Here is a 16,780-nt window from a genome sequence, read left to right on the forward strand (position 1 = left end):
TCTTGTTGGAAATAATGTAAGCCAGAACTCGGTGGGGCAACATCTTTCAAGCAGTGAAAAGGAGAGGGGGACCAAATAGCTATCAAGCTAGAATTCTATACCCAAATCTTTCAAAAATAAAAGCAAGACAGACTATCTGAGACATACAAGAGCTGGAAGAATTCATCATTAGCAGGCTTACACTGTAGAAATGCCAAAGGAAGTATTTTTTTAAATGTTTATTTGAGAGACAGAGAGAGAGGGCACGTGCAGTATGCGTGTGCAAGGGGGAAAGAGCACTGAGGAGACAGAGAATCCCAAGCAAAGCCCAACGCGGGACTTGAGCTCACAAACTGTGAGATTATGACCTGAGCCAAAATCAAGAGTTGGATGCTTAACTGACTGAGCCACCCAGGTGCCCCTAAAGAAAGTATTTTTAAGCAGAAGGAAAAGGATAGCAGACGGAAATGTGGATCCACACAAAGGAATGAAGAACATTAGAACTGGTAACTATATAGGTTATGATTTCACTTCACTATATGTATGTATATCATTTCACTATATGATTTCACTTATATGTAGAATCTCAGAAAAAAACAAACAAACAAGGGGTGCCTGGATGGGCTAAGTCGATGAAGCATCCTACTCTTGATTTCGGCTCAGGATCTCAGGGTCGTGAGATCGAGCCCTGTGTCAGGCTCCACACTCAGCATGGATTAGATTAAGATTCTCTTAAGATTCTCTCTCTCTCTCTCTCTCTCTCTCTCTCTCTCTCTCTCTCTCTCCTCTGCCCCTCTCCCCAACTTGTACACTCTGACTCTAAAATTAAAAAAAAAATACACCAAAAACCATAAGATACCTAGGAATAAACCTAATCAAAGAGGTAAAAGATCTGTATGCTGAAAACAATGGAACGCTTATGAAAATAAATTGAAGAAGACAGAAAGAAATGGAAAAACATCCCATGCTCAAGGATTGGAAGAACAAATATTGTTAAAATGTCTATACTACTCAAAGCAAACTACACATTCAATTCAATCCCTATCAAACACCAGTATTTTTCACAGAGCGAGAACAAACAATTCTAAAAGTTGTATGGAACAAGAAAAGACCCCGAATTATAATGTTGGGAAAAAACAAACAAACAAAGCTGGAGGCATCATGATTCTGGACTTCAAACTGTATTACAAAGCTGGAATCATCAAGACAGTGTGGTACTGCACAAAAACAGACACATAGATCAATAGAATAGAATAGAGAACCGAGAAATGGAGCCACAAATATATGGTCAACTAATCTTCGATAAAGCAGAATATCCAGTGGAAAAAAGATAGTCTTCGCAATAAATGGTGTTGGGAAAACTGGACCGTAACGTGCAGAAGAATGAAACTAAACCACTTTTTTACACCATACACAAAAATAAATTCAAAATGGATGAAAGACCTAAATGTGAGACGGGAAACCATCAAAATCCTAGAGGAGAACACAGGCAGAAACCTCTTTGATCTCAGCTAAAGCAACTTCTTAGTAGAGACATGTCTCCAGAGGCAAGGGAAACAAAAGTACAAATGAACTACTGAGGAGTGCCTGGGTGGCTTAGCGGGTTGAATGCCTGACTCTTGGTGTTGGCTCAGGTCGTGATCTCAGGGTCGTGGATTGAATCCCGCATCAGGATTCTCTCTCCACTTGAGATTCTCTCTCTCCCTCTCTCTCTGCTCCCCCCCATGCATACATGTATGTGTGTGTCCATGTTCTTAATTAATTAATTAATTAATAGGGGCACCTGGGTGGCTCAGTTGGTTAAGTATCTCACTTGGCTCAGATCATGATCTTACAGTTCGTGAGTCTGAGCCCCGTGTCAGGCTCTGTGCTGACAGCTTGGAGCCTGGAGCCTGCTTCAGATTCTGTGTCTCCCTCTCTCTCTCTGCCCCTCCCCTGCTTGCACTCTGTCTCTCTCTCTCAAAAATAAACATAAACAAACAAACAAACAACATTTTTTTTAATGAATTATTGGGACCTCATCAAGATAAAAACCTTCTGGGGCACCTGGGTGTCTCAGTCGGTTAAGCTTCTGACTTCAGCTCAGGTCATAATCTCACGGTTTGTGAGCTCGAGTTCCGCATCGACTCTCTGTTGACAGTGCGGAGCCTGCTCAGATCCTCTGTCTCCCTCACTCTCTGCCCCTACCCCACTCTTGTGCTCTCTCTCTCAAAAATAAACATCCATGAAAAAAAGATAAAAAGCTGTACAGCAAAGGAAACAATCAACAAAATTAAAAGGCAACTGATGAAATGGGAGAACATATTTGCAAATGACATAATCTGATAAAGGGCTAGTATCCAAAATATATAAAGGACTCAACACCCAAAAAATCAAATACATAATCCAGTTAAGAAAAGGGCAGAAGACATGAATAGACAGTTTTTCAAAGAAGACATCCGGAAGGCTAACAGACACATGAAAAGATGCTCAATATCACTCATCATCAAGGAAATACAAATCAAAATCACAATGAGATACCACCTCACATGTGTCAGAATGGCTAAAATTAATAACTCAGGAAACAACAGATGTGGAGAAAGGGGAACCCTTCTGCGCTGCTGGTGGGAATGCAAACTGCTGTAGCCACTCTGGAAAACAGTATGGAGGTTTTTAAAAAGTTAAAAATAGAACTACCCTACAACCCAGCAATTGTACTACTAGGCATTTAACCAAAGGATACAAAAATGCTGATTTGAAGGGGCATGTGCACCCAATGTTTATAGCAGCACTATCAACAATAGCCAAAGTATGGAAAGAGCCCAAATGTCCATTGATGGATGAATGGATGAAAGATGTGGTATATATATACAATGGAGTATTACTTGGCAATCAAAAAGAATGAAATCTTGCCGTTTGCAACTACATGGATGGAACTGGAGGGTATTACGCTAAGTGAAATTAGTCAGTGAAAGACAAAAATCCTATCACTTCACTCATATGATGACTTTAAGAGACAAAACAGATGAACATAGGGAAGGGAAACAAAAATAATGTAAGAACAGGGAGGGGGACAAAACAGAAGAGCCTCATAAATATGGAAAACAAACTGAGGGTTACTGGAGGGGTTGTGGGAGGGGGGATGGGCTAAATGGGTAAGGGGCACTAAGGACTCTACTCCTGAAATCATTGTTGCACTATATGCTAACTAATTTGGATGCAAATTTTAAAAAATAAAAAATAAAACAAGGTAAAAAATAAACAAAAAATAAACAAAAAACCAAATGAATGAATAAACAACAACAAAAAAGAGAAAACACTTGTAAATACGGAGAACAAACTGGGGATATGGACAAAATGAGTGAAAAGGGTTAAGAGGTACCAACTTGCAGTTATAAAATAAATAAGTCACCAGATGAAAAGTACAGCATAGGGAATATAGTCAATAATACTGTAATATACTTATTGTGGTGAGCATTTCATAATGTATATAATTGATCACTGTGTTGTGAGCATTTCATAATGTATATAAAAGATCACTGTGTTGTACACCTGAAACTAATTTAATATTACATGATCTATATATACTTCAATAAAAGAGATAATTGAGGGGCACCCAGGTGGCTCAGTCAGTTAAGCATCTGACTTCAGCTCAGGTCATGATCTCATAGTCTGTGATTTCAGGCCCCACATCAGGCTCTGTGTCTACAGCTCAGAGCCTGGAGCCTGCTTCAGATTCTGTGTCTCCCTCTCTCTCTGCCCCTCCCCCACTTGCACTCTGTCTCTCTCAAAAATACAAAAATAAAAAAAGATAACTGACTATTTAAACAAAAAAAATAATATGGTGTGCTAAAAGTAAAATGTATGAAAACAATAGCACAAAGGTCAGGAGGGGAACAATGGAAGTACACTATTTATTGTAAGGTTCTTATACTATTCATGAAATCATATAATATCATTTGAAGATAGACTGTGATAAGTTAAACATGAACACTACAAACCATTAAACAGCTACTAAAATAACAAAACCTGAGTTGTAACTATTTATCCCCCCACCAAAAAATAATAAAACGTACTAAATCAACCCAAGAGCAGGAAGAAGAAGAAAAAGAAAAAGAAAAGAAACAAAGAACAGATGGGATACATAGAAAAGAGTAGACAGTAGCTTTAAATGTAAGCATATAAATAATTACATTAAATATAAATGGTATAATCACCTAATTAAAAGATAGAGTTGTCATACTGGATAAAAAAGCAAAAGCCAACTATATGCTGTCTATAAGATTCATCTTCAATACAAAGATATAAGTAGGTTAAAAATATGGAAGAAATTATGCTTTGCTAACACTAATCAAACGAAACCTTGAGTGGCTATATTTACTATAGGACAAAGTCAATTTCAAAGCAAAGATATTACCAGGGATAAATGAGGTTATTCCATTGTGATAGAAATGTCAACTATTAGAAAAGACATAACTTAAGAATTTATGTATCTGATAATAGAACTTCCAAATATATTAAGGAGAATAGGAAAGAGAGACACATAAGCACTCAATTATAGTTGGAGATTTCAATATCCCTCTCTCAATAATTGACAGAAAAAATATATAGAAAATGAGTAATGATACATCAGACTTGAAAAATACTACCAACCTACTTGACCTAGTTGACATTTATAGAATACTCCACACCAAATCAGCAGACTACATATTTTCTTTCAAGTGGACACATAATATTTATCAAAATAGGCCATATTCTCATCTATTACCAGAATTCATTGGCTATAAAACAAGCCTCAATAAATTTAAAAGGATTTCAGTCATCCAACATATTGTTCTGTGACCACAATGGAATTAAATAACAAATTAACAGATCTGTAAAATCTCCAAATATTTAGAAACTAACCAACACACTCCTAAGTAACCCTATTGGTCAAATAAGTCAAAATGGATATTAGAAACTATTTTGTACCAACTGAAACTGAAAACACAACATGTCAACATGTGGGATGTTGCTCATATAGTATTCATCTTCCCCAGTGTCCACTTTTAAGAAACTAGAAAAAGAAAAGGAAATTCATCACTGAGTAAGGAGAGAAAATGGAATGATAAAGATCAAAGCAGAAATTTTTGAAAAGGAAAACAAAAATAGAGAAGTCAGTGTAATGAAAAGGCACTTTTTAGAGAAGATAAGTAAAACTGATAAACTTCTGGCCAGATTTATCAAGAAAAGACAAGAGAAGACCAAATTATCAATATCAAAAATGAGAGGAATGACATCACTACAATTCTACAGATACTAAAAGGATAATAAGGGATTATTATAAAATACTTTATGTCAATAACTTCAAGATGAAATAGATTCCCTGAAAGACATGAACTACTCAAAAAAATAAAGTATGTAATTTAAGTAGCACTATTACAAAAATAAAATCTGTAGTTTAACACTTTCTCACAAAGAAAGCTTCAAGCCCACATGGCTTCACTGGTGAATTCTAGCAAACATTTAAGGAAAAAATAATGCCAATTCTGCACAAACAGTACTAGAGAATTGAAGAGAGGGGAATACTTCCCAACTCAATTTTAAGGCCAACATTCACCTTATGAAAAATAGATAAAGACATTAGAAGAAAGGATAGATAGAAGATCTCATATACTGCTGGCTGGAATGCAAAATGGTACATCCACTTTAGAAAACAGGTAAGCAGTTTCTTAAAAAGTTAAATATACACTCAGCATATGATGTAGCAATCCTGCCATTAGGTATTTTACCACCTCCCCCCTCCCCCAATGAAAACATATGCTCACACGAAGACCTGCATGTAAGTGTTTTAAGCAAATTTATTCGTAAAGGCCAAAAAGCTAGAAACAACTCAAATGCCCATTAACTGATGAATGCATAAACAAACTGGTATATCCTCACAACTGCAATACTACTCGGCAATAAAAAGGAAATGAACTACTGACATGTGCAAAAACATGGATGAGTCTCTGGGGTGCCTGGGTGGCTCAGTCACATAAGTGACCGACTTTGGCTCAGGCCATGATCTCATGTTCCGCAGGTTCATGTCCTGTATTGGGCTCTGCGCTGACAGAGCCTGGAGCCTGCTTCGGGTTCTGTGTCTCTCTCTCTCTCTCTCTGCCCCTCTCCTGCTTATGCTCTCTGTTTCTCAAAAATAAATAAACGTTAAAAAAGTTAAAAAAAAAAACATGGATGAATCTCAAAAGGATTATGCTGAAAGGATCCAATCACAGAAGACTGCATACTGTATGATTTCATTTATTTATTTTTTTTAATGTTCATTTATTTTTGAGAGAGAGAGAGAGATGGAGTGCAAGTGGGGAAGGGGTAGAGAGACAGGGAGACACAGAATCTGAAGCAGGCTCCAGGCTCTGAGCTGTCAGGACAGAGTCCGCTGCAGGGCTTGAACTCACAGACCGCGAGATCATGACCTGAGCTGAAGTCGGACGCTTAACTGCCTGAGCCACCCAGGTGCCCCTGGTATGATTTCATTTATAAGACACTGTGGAAAAGGCAAAACTATAGGGACAAAAATTAGGTTGGTGGTTGCCAGGGCTGGTGGTGAGAAAAGGGGATTGGCTGCAAAGGCACATAGGGGCCTTTTGGGGTGACAGAAATGTTCTACGTCTCAAATGTGGTGGTGGTTACATAACTACACGTTTGTCAAAACTCATCAAACTGTATGCTTAAAAAGAGTAAATTTTATACCTCAATAAATCTGACTTAAGAAAACAATAAAACAAATCTAAGTAAACAACTAAGTGAAAATACACATAAGAAAAATCAACTTACAGTGTTTCCAATTCAAGGGTCATCATGAGGAGGCTCTCAACTGTTGTAAGTGACACCTGTGTTGATCCCATGTCTCTGAAGGAGAAAGCCCAAACATGCGTGATTTGAACCCAAGGATAAAAATTCTGTACCTAAAAAGATACTTAACAACATGTGATTACTTCAATTCTGGCTTCTTTGTCAAGTCAGCTCAAGAGTTTTCTTGCTATGGACAATAATTTCAGAAAGCTCCCAATGAAGACATTTTATGTGCATCATCAAATTAATCACCTTGGTGCTCAACAGTACAATCCTTTTTACTCTTATCCTCATTTTCATTCTCAGTTGCATCCACCTCTCTTGATTAGTCTTTTTTTCTTTTAATATACACCTTACTCCACTTTCCACTTTGAGATAAATGGTATTTCTACCTACATCTACAAGTCCCATGTCTGTTATGTGTTCTTCAATACTACTCCTTCCTCTGCAGGCTATCTTGCCCATATACGTTTTTTCTTTGCTAATAATGCTTATTTCAATAACCCAGTTAAAATTTAAATTACGACTTTTTAACCAAAACGCAAAATACTTAATCTTTTGATGACAACAAAAAAGATCAGAAATCATCTCATGAGCCATGAGATTGTTGCAATACTTACAAATATTTTAATGCTGGCAACTTAAAAAGATAGGAATCTTCAACAGTTGACAGAGGGTTACGACTGATAATTCTGAAAAATGCAATGGAATTAAAATTATCTGCATTTCCAGTAATGACTACCATGAAAGTTTATGTTCATTTTGGGTGTATGGAACTGGAAGGTGAAAACTAATCATTTTCTGCCTTTGCCTATAAATCACCCTTAGATTCTGTAAAGCACTCTTCCTTTGGGAACTACCCAGCTCTCTGGACGATAAAGTGGAGAACAGAAAGAGGAAAAAAAAATTTTTTTTTTTACGTGGACAGCAAAGCAAAGATATGCCAAAGAACTTTTTGGGCTGAAAATCCTAGAAGTGACTATGCTGGTAGGAAGCCCAGGCTCTGTAGGAAAGACTGTTTCTAGTGTCCTCTATAATTCTAGGTGCTTTTCCTTTATCTCTAGAAATGTAAAAAATTCCACAGTTTAAAACACCCGGTTAAAGACAAAAATAGGACCAATTTCTCAGTTTGGGGGCCAAAGACAAAGGGATTAATCTAAGAGGAAATGGTGAAAGCTATACCCCCACCATGTGTATTCTCCTATGACAGCCTTTGTTAGGTGGCATATGATCCCGTTTCCTTATCCATCTCCTGGACTGCCAGCTCCTTGAGGGCAGGGACCATGCTCTATTGTCATTTTTGTCCCTGTGCCTGACAGAGTGCTTGTTATTTACTAGTTACTTAGTGAAGGCTTGTTGAATAAATAACATTTTGTCACTGTTTGACACAAGTTTTTATTCCAAAATGCCGAGTAGATTTTCTTCTCAATTCTTTACAGCAAAAATAAAGTGAAGGAAACAGGAAGAAAGAAAAGAAAATCTGCCTTTAAGTTGACTCTGCTCAAGAATCATCACTGTACTTTTGCAAAATTATAAGGATAATCATCACAACCAATACTATTGAGCTATAGGGCATCTGTGATCAGCATTTCACATTTAAACCTCACAATAACCTTATGTGATAGATACATCATTACCCCATTTTACAAGTGAGGAAACTGAAGTACAGAGAGGTTGTATAATTTGTCCCAGTTTGTCAAGCCAGTCAAGAAGCAGAGCTGGAATCTGAACTCAGTTCTGACTCCAAAGCCTGTATTTAACTTGTATGAAAAAAAAAAGGGGGTTTAAAATAGCCGTTACCTTAAACTTAACTTTGAGAGCATTAAATATAGAAACACTTTGCTGAACTTCATCTCTCCATCTGGGAGAGCTTCTCTAAGAATTACATTTTCTATTTTTATTCCTTTCCTCTAATCATCTCCCATGATTAAGTATTTAATTAGCCTGTGATCATTGAGACTTTAGAGATTTCATTTTTTATTTTTGTATTCTATTTTTTGAGAGAGAGAGTACAAGAGTATGAGTGAAGGAGAGGCAGAGGAAGAGAGAGAGAGAGAATCCCAAGCAGGCTCCATGCCCAGTGCAGAGCCTGACATGGGGCTTGATCCCATGACCGCAAGATCATGACCTGAGCCGAAATCAAGAGTCAGGCAGTTAACTGAGCCACCCAGGTGCCCTGAGACTTTAGACATTTTAAAGCCCTGTTACAGGTGAATCAGTGAAAATGAGAAAGGAAGGACGTCTGAAAATTCATCCTTCCGTAAAAGCAACAACAACAACAAAAACTAGCAAAAATGGTCAAAATCAACTTTCTCAGAACTTTGGAAATTTTAACCAATGGGCTTGCAGCAACCCGGAGAGCATTTATTAAAGAAAAAATTACTAATTTCTATGAGAACAGTGAGCTCTGTTGTTTTAACTTGTCCTCAACCTCTGCTCTCCATCCTGATGGTAGCCTTAAAAATTGCCCACATCCCAGGGGAACAGAATGGAGCTGAAGTTCCTTAAAGCCTCATTCCCAAGGAACAAACTGTCATTGTTTTACCTGTCTAGTGGGGTCCCTAAAAAACTTCACTTGAAAGCCTTGCCCTTGACCTCACTGAGAACTGCACAGTGCTAAAATAGCCTCTTCCCAAGGGGCATTTTTTGAAAACAATTATAGATAAATGTTTTAATCTGGCAGCTATGTGAGGCAATTGATAACAAGACAAAAAATAGCCTAAACAAAAAGCCTAAAAGGAAAAAGCTGAGAAATGAGATGTCCATAGGGACTTTGAAATGCTCCAACATCTTCCTGGGTAACTAGAAGACCACAAGACATATTCCTGGGAATGTAGAAAAAAAACCTTAGCACTAATAAATGAGTTCAGCAAGGTTACAGGACACAAGATCAATATGTAAAAATTAGCTTTATTTCTATACATCAGCAATGACTATTCCAAAAATGAAATTAGGAAAACAATTCCATGTATAACAGTACTCAAAAGAACAAAATACTTAGGAAAACATTTAACCAAAGAAGTGCAAGAATCACACTAAAAACCACAAAACGTTGTTGAAAGAAATTAAAGAAGATTGAAATAAATGTAAAGATATGCCATGTTCACGGATCAGAAGACAATAGTGTTAAAATGGCACTATACCCCAAATTGAACTGTGGTTTCAGTATAATCCCTATCCAAACCCCAACTGACTTCTTTCCAAAAATTGGCAAGCTAATTCTAAAATCTGTATGTCAATTCAAGGGACCGAGAATAGCCAAAATGATCTTTTTAAAAAAAAAAAAAGTTTATCTATTCATTTTGAGAGACAGCGAGCATACACACCCGTGCAGAAGAGCAAACATGAGCGAGTGTGAGTGGGGAAAAGTGTGAGCAGGGGAGGGGCAGAGGGAGAAGGAGAGGGAGCATCCCAAGCAGGCTCCATGCTGTCAGTGCAGATTGCAACACAGGGTTCCATCTCACAAACCATGAGGTCATGACCTGAGCTGAAATCAAGAGCCGGCCACTTAACCAACTGAGCTACCCGGGTGCTCCAAAACGATTTTGACACAGAACAACAAAATGGGAAGACTCACATGCCCTGGTTTCAAAACCTACTTCAAAACTACAGTAATCACGGTGTGGTACTGGCAAAAGAACAGACATGTAAGTTGATGGAACAGAACTGACAGTCCAGGAACAAATCCTCACATTTATGGCCCACTGATTTTCAACAAGGGTGCCAACACCATTCAACGTGGGAAGACTAGTCTTTTCAAATGATGCTGGGACAACCGTATATCCCCATACCAAATAATGTAGTTGGATTCCTACACTTCACACCATATATAAATATTAACTCAAAATGAGTCAAAGACCTAAATGGAAGAGCTCAAGCTATAAAACTCTCAGGAGAGAAATCTTTATGACCTTGGATTTAGGCGCCAGTTTCTTAGACATGACACAAAAAGCACAACAAACCAAAGGAAAAATAGATAAACTGGACTTTATTTAAAAATAAAAAAACAACCCAAAACTATCATATGTCTGATACAAGTCTAGTATCCAGAACATCCAGAATATATAAAGAACTCTTAAAACTCAGTGAAAAGACAAATAATCAAATGTTTAAATGGGTAAAGGATTTGAAGAGACATTTCGCCAAAGAAAATACATGAATGGCCAATAAGCACATGAAAAGATGCTCAATGTCTTAGGTCATTAGGGAAATATAAATCAAAGCTACAATGAGATAGTACTCTACACTCACTAAGATGGCTATGATCGAACAGAGAGACAATGATAAGTGGTAGCAAGATTTGGGGAAACCAGAATCTTCATACATTGGTGGGAATGTAAAATGGTGTAGTCACTGTGGAAAACAGTTCGGCAGTTCCTCAAAAGGGTTAAATATAGAGTTACTACATGACCCAGCAATTCCACTCTTAGGTATGTACCCAAGAGAATTAAAAACATATGACCACACAAAAACTTGTACATGAATACTCATAGCAGCATTATTCACAATAGCCAAAAAGTCAAAATAATCCAAATGTCCAATAACTCACGAATGGATGAACAAAATGTGACTGGAGCACCTGGGTGGCTCAGTCGGTTAAGCATCTGACTTTGGCTCAGGTCGTCATCTCACAGTTCATGAGTTCGAGCTCTACATCAGGCTCTGTGGTTTTGGATCCTCTGTCCCCCTCTCTCTCTGCCCCTTCCCTGCTTGTGTGTGCTCTCTTTCAAAAATAAATAAACATTAAAAAAAGGAATGAAGTACTGAAACATGCTACAACCGGATAAATCTTGAAGCCAACAAGCCATGTGAAAGAAACTAGACACACATTTCTATGAAATGTCCAGAATAGGCAAATCCATAGGGGCAGAAGGTAAATTAGTTGTTGCCAGGGGCCTGGGAAGAGGGGAGAATGGGGAGTAAAGGCTGATGGGTATGGTATTTCTTTCGAGGGGGGCGATGACAATGTTCTGGATTAGCAGTGATTATTGTCTATCAAAGTATACCATTGGACTATATACTTTATAATGTTGCATATTCTATTATGCGGACTATATCTCAATTTGAAAAAAAAAAAAAAAAAGAACCATGTTGTGATAAATAGAGAACCAGTTGCCAGAAGATCAAACACGTTAGTAGGTGGAGAAAAGGGGAGCGAAGACTCAAACTCTTCCACGCGGAGGTCAGAGGGAGTTAGCGGTGCGGCTGGGAGCCATGCATTTTTGTTCTTGCCTTGGAAACTCCCCTATTCTTCCTATTCCAGCCCCTTCTTCTACGTTTTTTCAGGCCCATTAACATGTCGGGTTTGTGTAACACTAGTTAATATCCAGTCAGACAATGTTATGAAGAGAAAGAACGTGAGTGTCACATGTCTGGTTAAACACAGTTCCTCAACCTTGAGGCTCCGAATGTCCTTTGGCTTTGAAAACATAAAAATGGCATTAATACCTACAAGCTTACTGGCGGGCTCTGTGCAAGTAACCTCTTCCACGTGTGTGTCTTCCCCTGCCCACTTCTCCCCCCCCCCCACCCCGCCCCCCTGGCTCCCTATTAAGAAAGACTATGAAGAATTATGCAGCCAAAACAATTTAGTAGTTTGTTATCCTTCCCCCCAACTATCTCAGTGCTCTACCCCCACTGTCCCCCCCTCTTTCCTGGTAGCTCACCCATGGCCTTATACCCATCGGCTCGGTGCTTCCTCTTACCCAGGCAGCCCTCCTGCTGAGATGAATGCCCTGTGTTTATCTGTAGTGAAAACAAAATACAGGCCACTCCAAGTTATCCTATCTCCTCCTGTCTTTAGTGCCGCCTTCTCTTCATGGAGCTATTGTGCCCGAGCCAAGGGGAGAATGAGAACTGACCCGACAGGTTACATCTGCTGGACCGACAGCAATTGTCTTTCCACAGACTGCGATACGCACGAACGGTGGACGCTGCACTAGACATCATCTCCATTTCCGTTCAATTCCCTCATTTTACAGATAAAACGTGTGCTGACTCAGTCTATTGGCTTTTGGATATTCGTGGGCTTATCTTTATGGGAGTAAAACATAACAACAGTTATCCTCAAAGACTGTCTCATAATCAAAGTTGAAGAAATACTGTTCTAGATATTTTTTTGTTTTTTAAAAACTCTATCTTATTTGAAGAGGAAAACTCAAGTATTTTTGCAAAAGCTTTCCGTTGCAGAGCAACGGGACAGACTAAAGGTAGCTCACAAAATAAGGGAACATTTCTTACGTGTTATTTTTTTTTTCTCCAAATTCTTCTACAGAGGTCCAGACAGATGGGCTACGTTTCCTTTCTATTAACTGAGGAGACAGAGAAGACTTGAGGACTGAAGCTTGTCACCACTGTCCTGAATGTACTGAAATCCTAACAGCTTTGGCTGAAAAAATGTCCAAAGCAGGCAGTGAAAATACATTTCAAATAGGACAGACTCCAAACTCTCTATGCTGGAATCCCAAGGCATGGAGGGAAAACTGGCTCCTTGGAGGAAAGCAGTTGAAGAAATAAGTAGAGTGATCTAGACCCTATTCCAGTATGTTTGAAGTACTTGGGGATAGAATAACCCCTTTCCTTTATTCATCTACATAGGTCCATGAGCCATGAGAACATGACTCCCCATGCGAAGCTCCTCAATACAAGACATCTAACGGCATCACGTAGATCCTCTCTCAGGGGTTGGGCGGGGGGAGGGGCGAAGCCTAAAGAATCTGAAATGGTGAGCCCATGTTTTAATTCAAGTTCTGAGAACAGCCTTGAAGAGGAGTTTCTGGCAGTGAGGAACAGCCCAAGAAGCAAGGGCCCCGGAATCAGGCAGACCTAGGTCTGAATTCTGGCTGTCACTTCCTGGTGAAGGGACTTAAGTAACGAACGTCTCCGAGTCTTTTTAGCAGCATTTACCTCATAAGGCAACTTGAAGATTAAAGGAAAGAGCATGTGCAAAGCACCTAGCATAAGGCTGGGCACAGAGTGGGTGCCTAGCAGTGACGATGTGATATTTGCACCAGGCGGTGAGCAGGAAGCCTGGGGATGCCCATAGGTGGCATGGCCAGGAGCTCCCGAAGCATAGGGAAAAGGAGCTCCCTGCTCGAAAGGTCCTATTCCAGTGAGAAGCTGACTCCAAGGGACGACGCCCAAAAGGCCGGTTGTCATTCAGGTCCTACCTAGTGCCAGGGAATGCGGAATTGTATTACTCGCGAAGCTTCTTAAGTGGTTCTGTCACTTATTGACAGTGTGAACCTAGGCAAGTCACCCGATGTCTCTGAGTTTCAACTTCCTCATCCCCGAAATGAGGATGATACTACCTGTATCACAAGAGTTGCTGGAAAAACGAAAATGAAGTGGCGTGTGAGGGGCCACGTCCGGAGCATTTCCCACGTGCCAGGCTCTATTCTAAGAGTTTAAGACACACTGTCTTACTTGCAGCACAAGCGAAAGGTCTTAGCGTAGTGCCGGAGCGCAGTAAATACCTAACAGAGGTAGGTATTAAAGAAATGATATGGGGCAGAGGAGCAACTACCATGCTTCCCAGAGAAAGAAGATGCCTTGGCATATACGTGGGAAGAATCAGAGGCAGCTGGGAGAAGAAAAGTAACAGTTGGGTATGACTATCGCAAAGCTTCTGAACTACCACACACGGAAAATAATAAAAGTTACCCTAAATCACCCCAAAAGGACAGCCCTGAGTTGTCATCTTCATCCTTAACGTTGATGCCTTTCTGAATCTGAGAAGAAGCTGCCAGGATTTCCAGTACATACCAAAAAGCGATGACAATATCCTGAAGTGTGTCAACTTGTGTGGGCACGCAGCCGTCTAAAAGGAAGCAGATGCCAGTTGACTGGGGGAGCGTTAGGGCGTCAATGTGACTGCGGCTCGACTTTGCCTTCAGAGGGTGGCCACACCTACCTCAACGATATTCTCAACAATAATTCAAAAGGGGTAAGGCTTAGATTTTCCTTATTCTCCCTTAGAGCTTATGTTCTTGGCACAATACTGATGCGCCACAGACGAGCCAGCATGTGAATGTGCTCTATCCCGATAAGGTACAGCCTTTCTACATCGTAGAGTCCTTCGGCTTCTAAACTCATGGAGCTCGTACTGTTAGAAGCAATGAAGTGAATTTTTTAAAATAAGCCATCGGTCTGCACCTGTGTAGGTGAATGAAGGAGAAGCACTTTAAAGTCAGGAAAAAAAAAAGTATACTTAACATTTAGGATTATCAACCACTGTTGGTTTTCCATAATATATTTCATTCCTGATTTCATCTGAAAGAAATAGGATTATTACTACCATTCAAAAAGTGGTACCTTATTAATAAACTCTTGGCATGGCTTTGAGGTGGATTTCAGATTCAAAATAGACTTTACCACACCGCTAACGTGTTCACTCAGTGTTTATCAATAACTTAAGAGGCTTCATTCAAAAAACTTACTGAGATAGAATTACCTGAAACCCAGGGGTGTATCGAGGCCTTGTAGGGTCTGAACCTCATCTACTTTGGGAAATCCTGCCTCATCAAAACATGCAAAATTATGCGTACAGGAACTGCGAGGGTCCCTCCCAAGACTTTGGAAGGGGCCTATGTAAGTGAGAAGACCTGAAGTTTAAGCTTCAGTCAGTTCAAGATAAATCCACCTCAGCTGGGGCCCAAAAGGTTTACAAACTTATTTAATGCTGGAGAAAATATTGTTTCAACTTATAAACACCCCAGTAATTAAGTCACATAGGTAATAACGTGACTGAATTCACGGGATGGCATCTCCCTTGCGCATGCTCTCTTTCTCTCAGAATAAATAAATAAACGTTAAAAAGAAAAAAGAAAAGAAAAGTTTGGCCCCAAACAAGGAGCCCAACCTCCAATACACACTTACTGTACTGTGATAATTTTTTGGAAGTTAACTGTGAATTCGTTTTAGTAGTACAGCTCTATTCAAACCACATTGAAAGGGCGGGCCTACGCCGGCTGACTCCATCTTGTTCTGTGTCCTTCACCTTGACCACACCTCCTCCCCTTGAGTAACCCCCCCCCCCCACCTGCCTAACAGCACTCTTCCCCAGGACCCTTCCCCAGCCAATCAGCTGAGGCCACAGCCATTACCTCACCAACTGCCCCTAGGCCCCCATAAAACCTTTGTCCTTTTGAAACTGGCTCTCTCTCCCCGGTATCTCACCTCTGCATCAGTGCAGGTAGGGGATTGAGCTCGAGCTAGCTCGAATAAAGGCTCTTTTGCTTTTACATCGGACTCGGCTCCCTGGCGGTATTTGGGGATCACGAATTCTGGGCATAACACACATGACATGAGTATTAATTTATTCTCAATACCAGCTAGCTCTGGTTCTTTAATTACCTTTTTCTGTCATGTAAGATTGATGAGGGAGCATGAGGCAAGTTGAGGGCAAGATACAAGTTAGCACATGCCCCTGCCCCAGGTGGGATATGTGTGATTCTGGCTGCTCGAGGACAAAGGAAAGGAAAGAAAACAAATGGTTAACTGATAAGAGATCTCAGTCGGGCAAGATAGGAGTTTCCATCAGTTTACAAATATCTTAGTAAATTACAAGAAAAAGGCAATCTTATCAATAGCCTAATCGCCAGAAACCTACAGAATCAGCTTCCTGGAGACCCCACATCACCCCTCCATAGTGATATGGGGAACAAAGGCAAGAAGGAAATCTCAGGTAAAATTAAATTTCCTTATAACCTGCAGCCTATTGACAGATACTTGAGGCAGGCAAATAAAATATTTCTCCAGGAACTCCCTACTGTCTTAATGCTTTGCTAGACGGAAAAACAACCTTAGCTTGACAATAGCAAGGCCTCTGGTATCTTAGGAGTCCTCTTTCACATATCACAGTCCCTCTGGAGACTTCCCTTTTGACTTGACCTCCCAATTCCATAGCATATAACCTGTCACTCTTCACAACCCCAGCGCAGTTCTTTCTGCCCACGGTCCTGTCCCTGTGCTTTAATAAAATCACCTTTTT

The 16,780-nt window shown here is 39.8% G+C and overlaps 1 protein-coding gene and 1 long non-coding RNA gene across 7 annotated transcripts in view; one reads left to right on the forward strand and one right to left on the reverse strand.

Annotated features, from left to right (window-relative positions):
* Positions 1 to 16,780, reverse strand: part of LOC144615167 (uncharacterized) — a 49,486-nt gene that overhangs the window by 13,233 nt on the left and 19,473 nt on the right. For all 6 annotated transcript variants that reach the window (XM_081794674.1, XM_081794678.1, XM_081794675.1 and 3 more), the window contains 2 exons: positions 7,410 to 7,481; positions 6,772 to 6,846 (listed from right to left, as the gene is read on the reverse strand). In XM_081794674.1, coding sequence (XP_081650800.1) covers positions 6,772 to 6,846; positions 7,410 to 7,481 — 147 coding nt within the window. The remainder of the gene's footprint in view (positions 1 to 6,771; positions 6,847 to 7,409; positions 7,482 to 16,780) is intronic.
* Positions 403 to 13,100, forward strand: LOC144615172 (uncharacterized). Its single transcript, XR_013553652.1, has 2 exons — positions 403 to 485; positions 13,064 to 13,100. It is a non-coding gene; the product is annotated as an uncharacterized LOC144615172 (long non-coding RNA).

Source organism: Panthera onca (assembly GCF_046562875.1).
Source record: "Panthera onca isolate mPanOnc1 chromosome E1 unlocalized genomic scaffold, mPanOnc1 haplotype 2 h2.Chr16_ul_1, whole genome shotgun sequence".
Taxonomy (NCBI): domain Eukaryota; kingdom Metazoa; phylum Chordata; class Mammalia; order Carnivora; family Felidae; genus Panthera; species Panthera onca.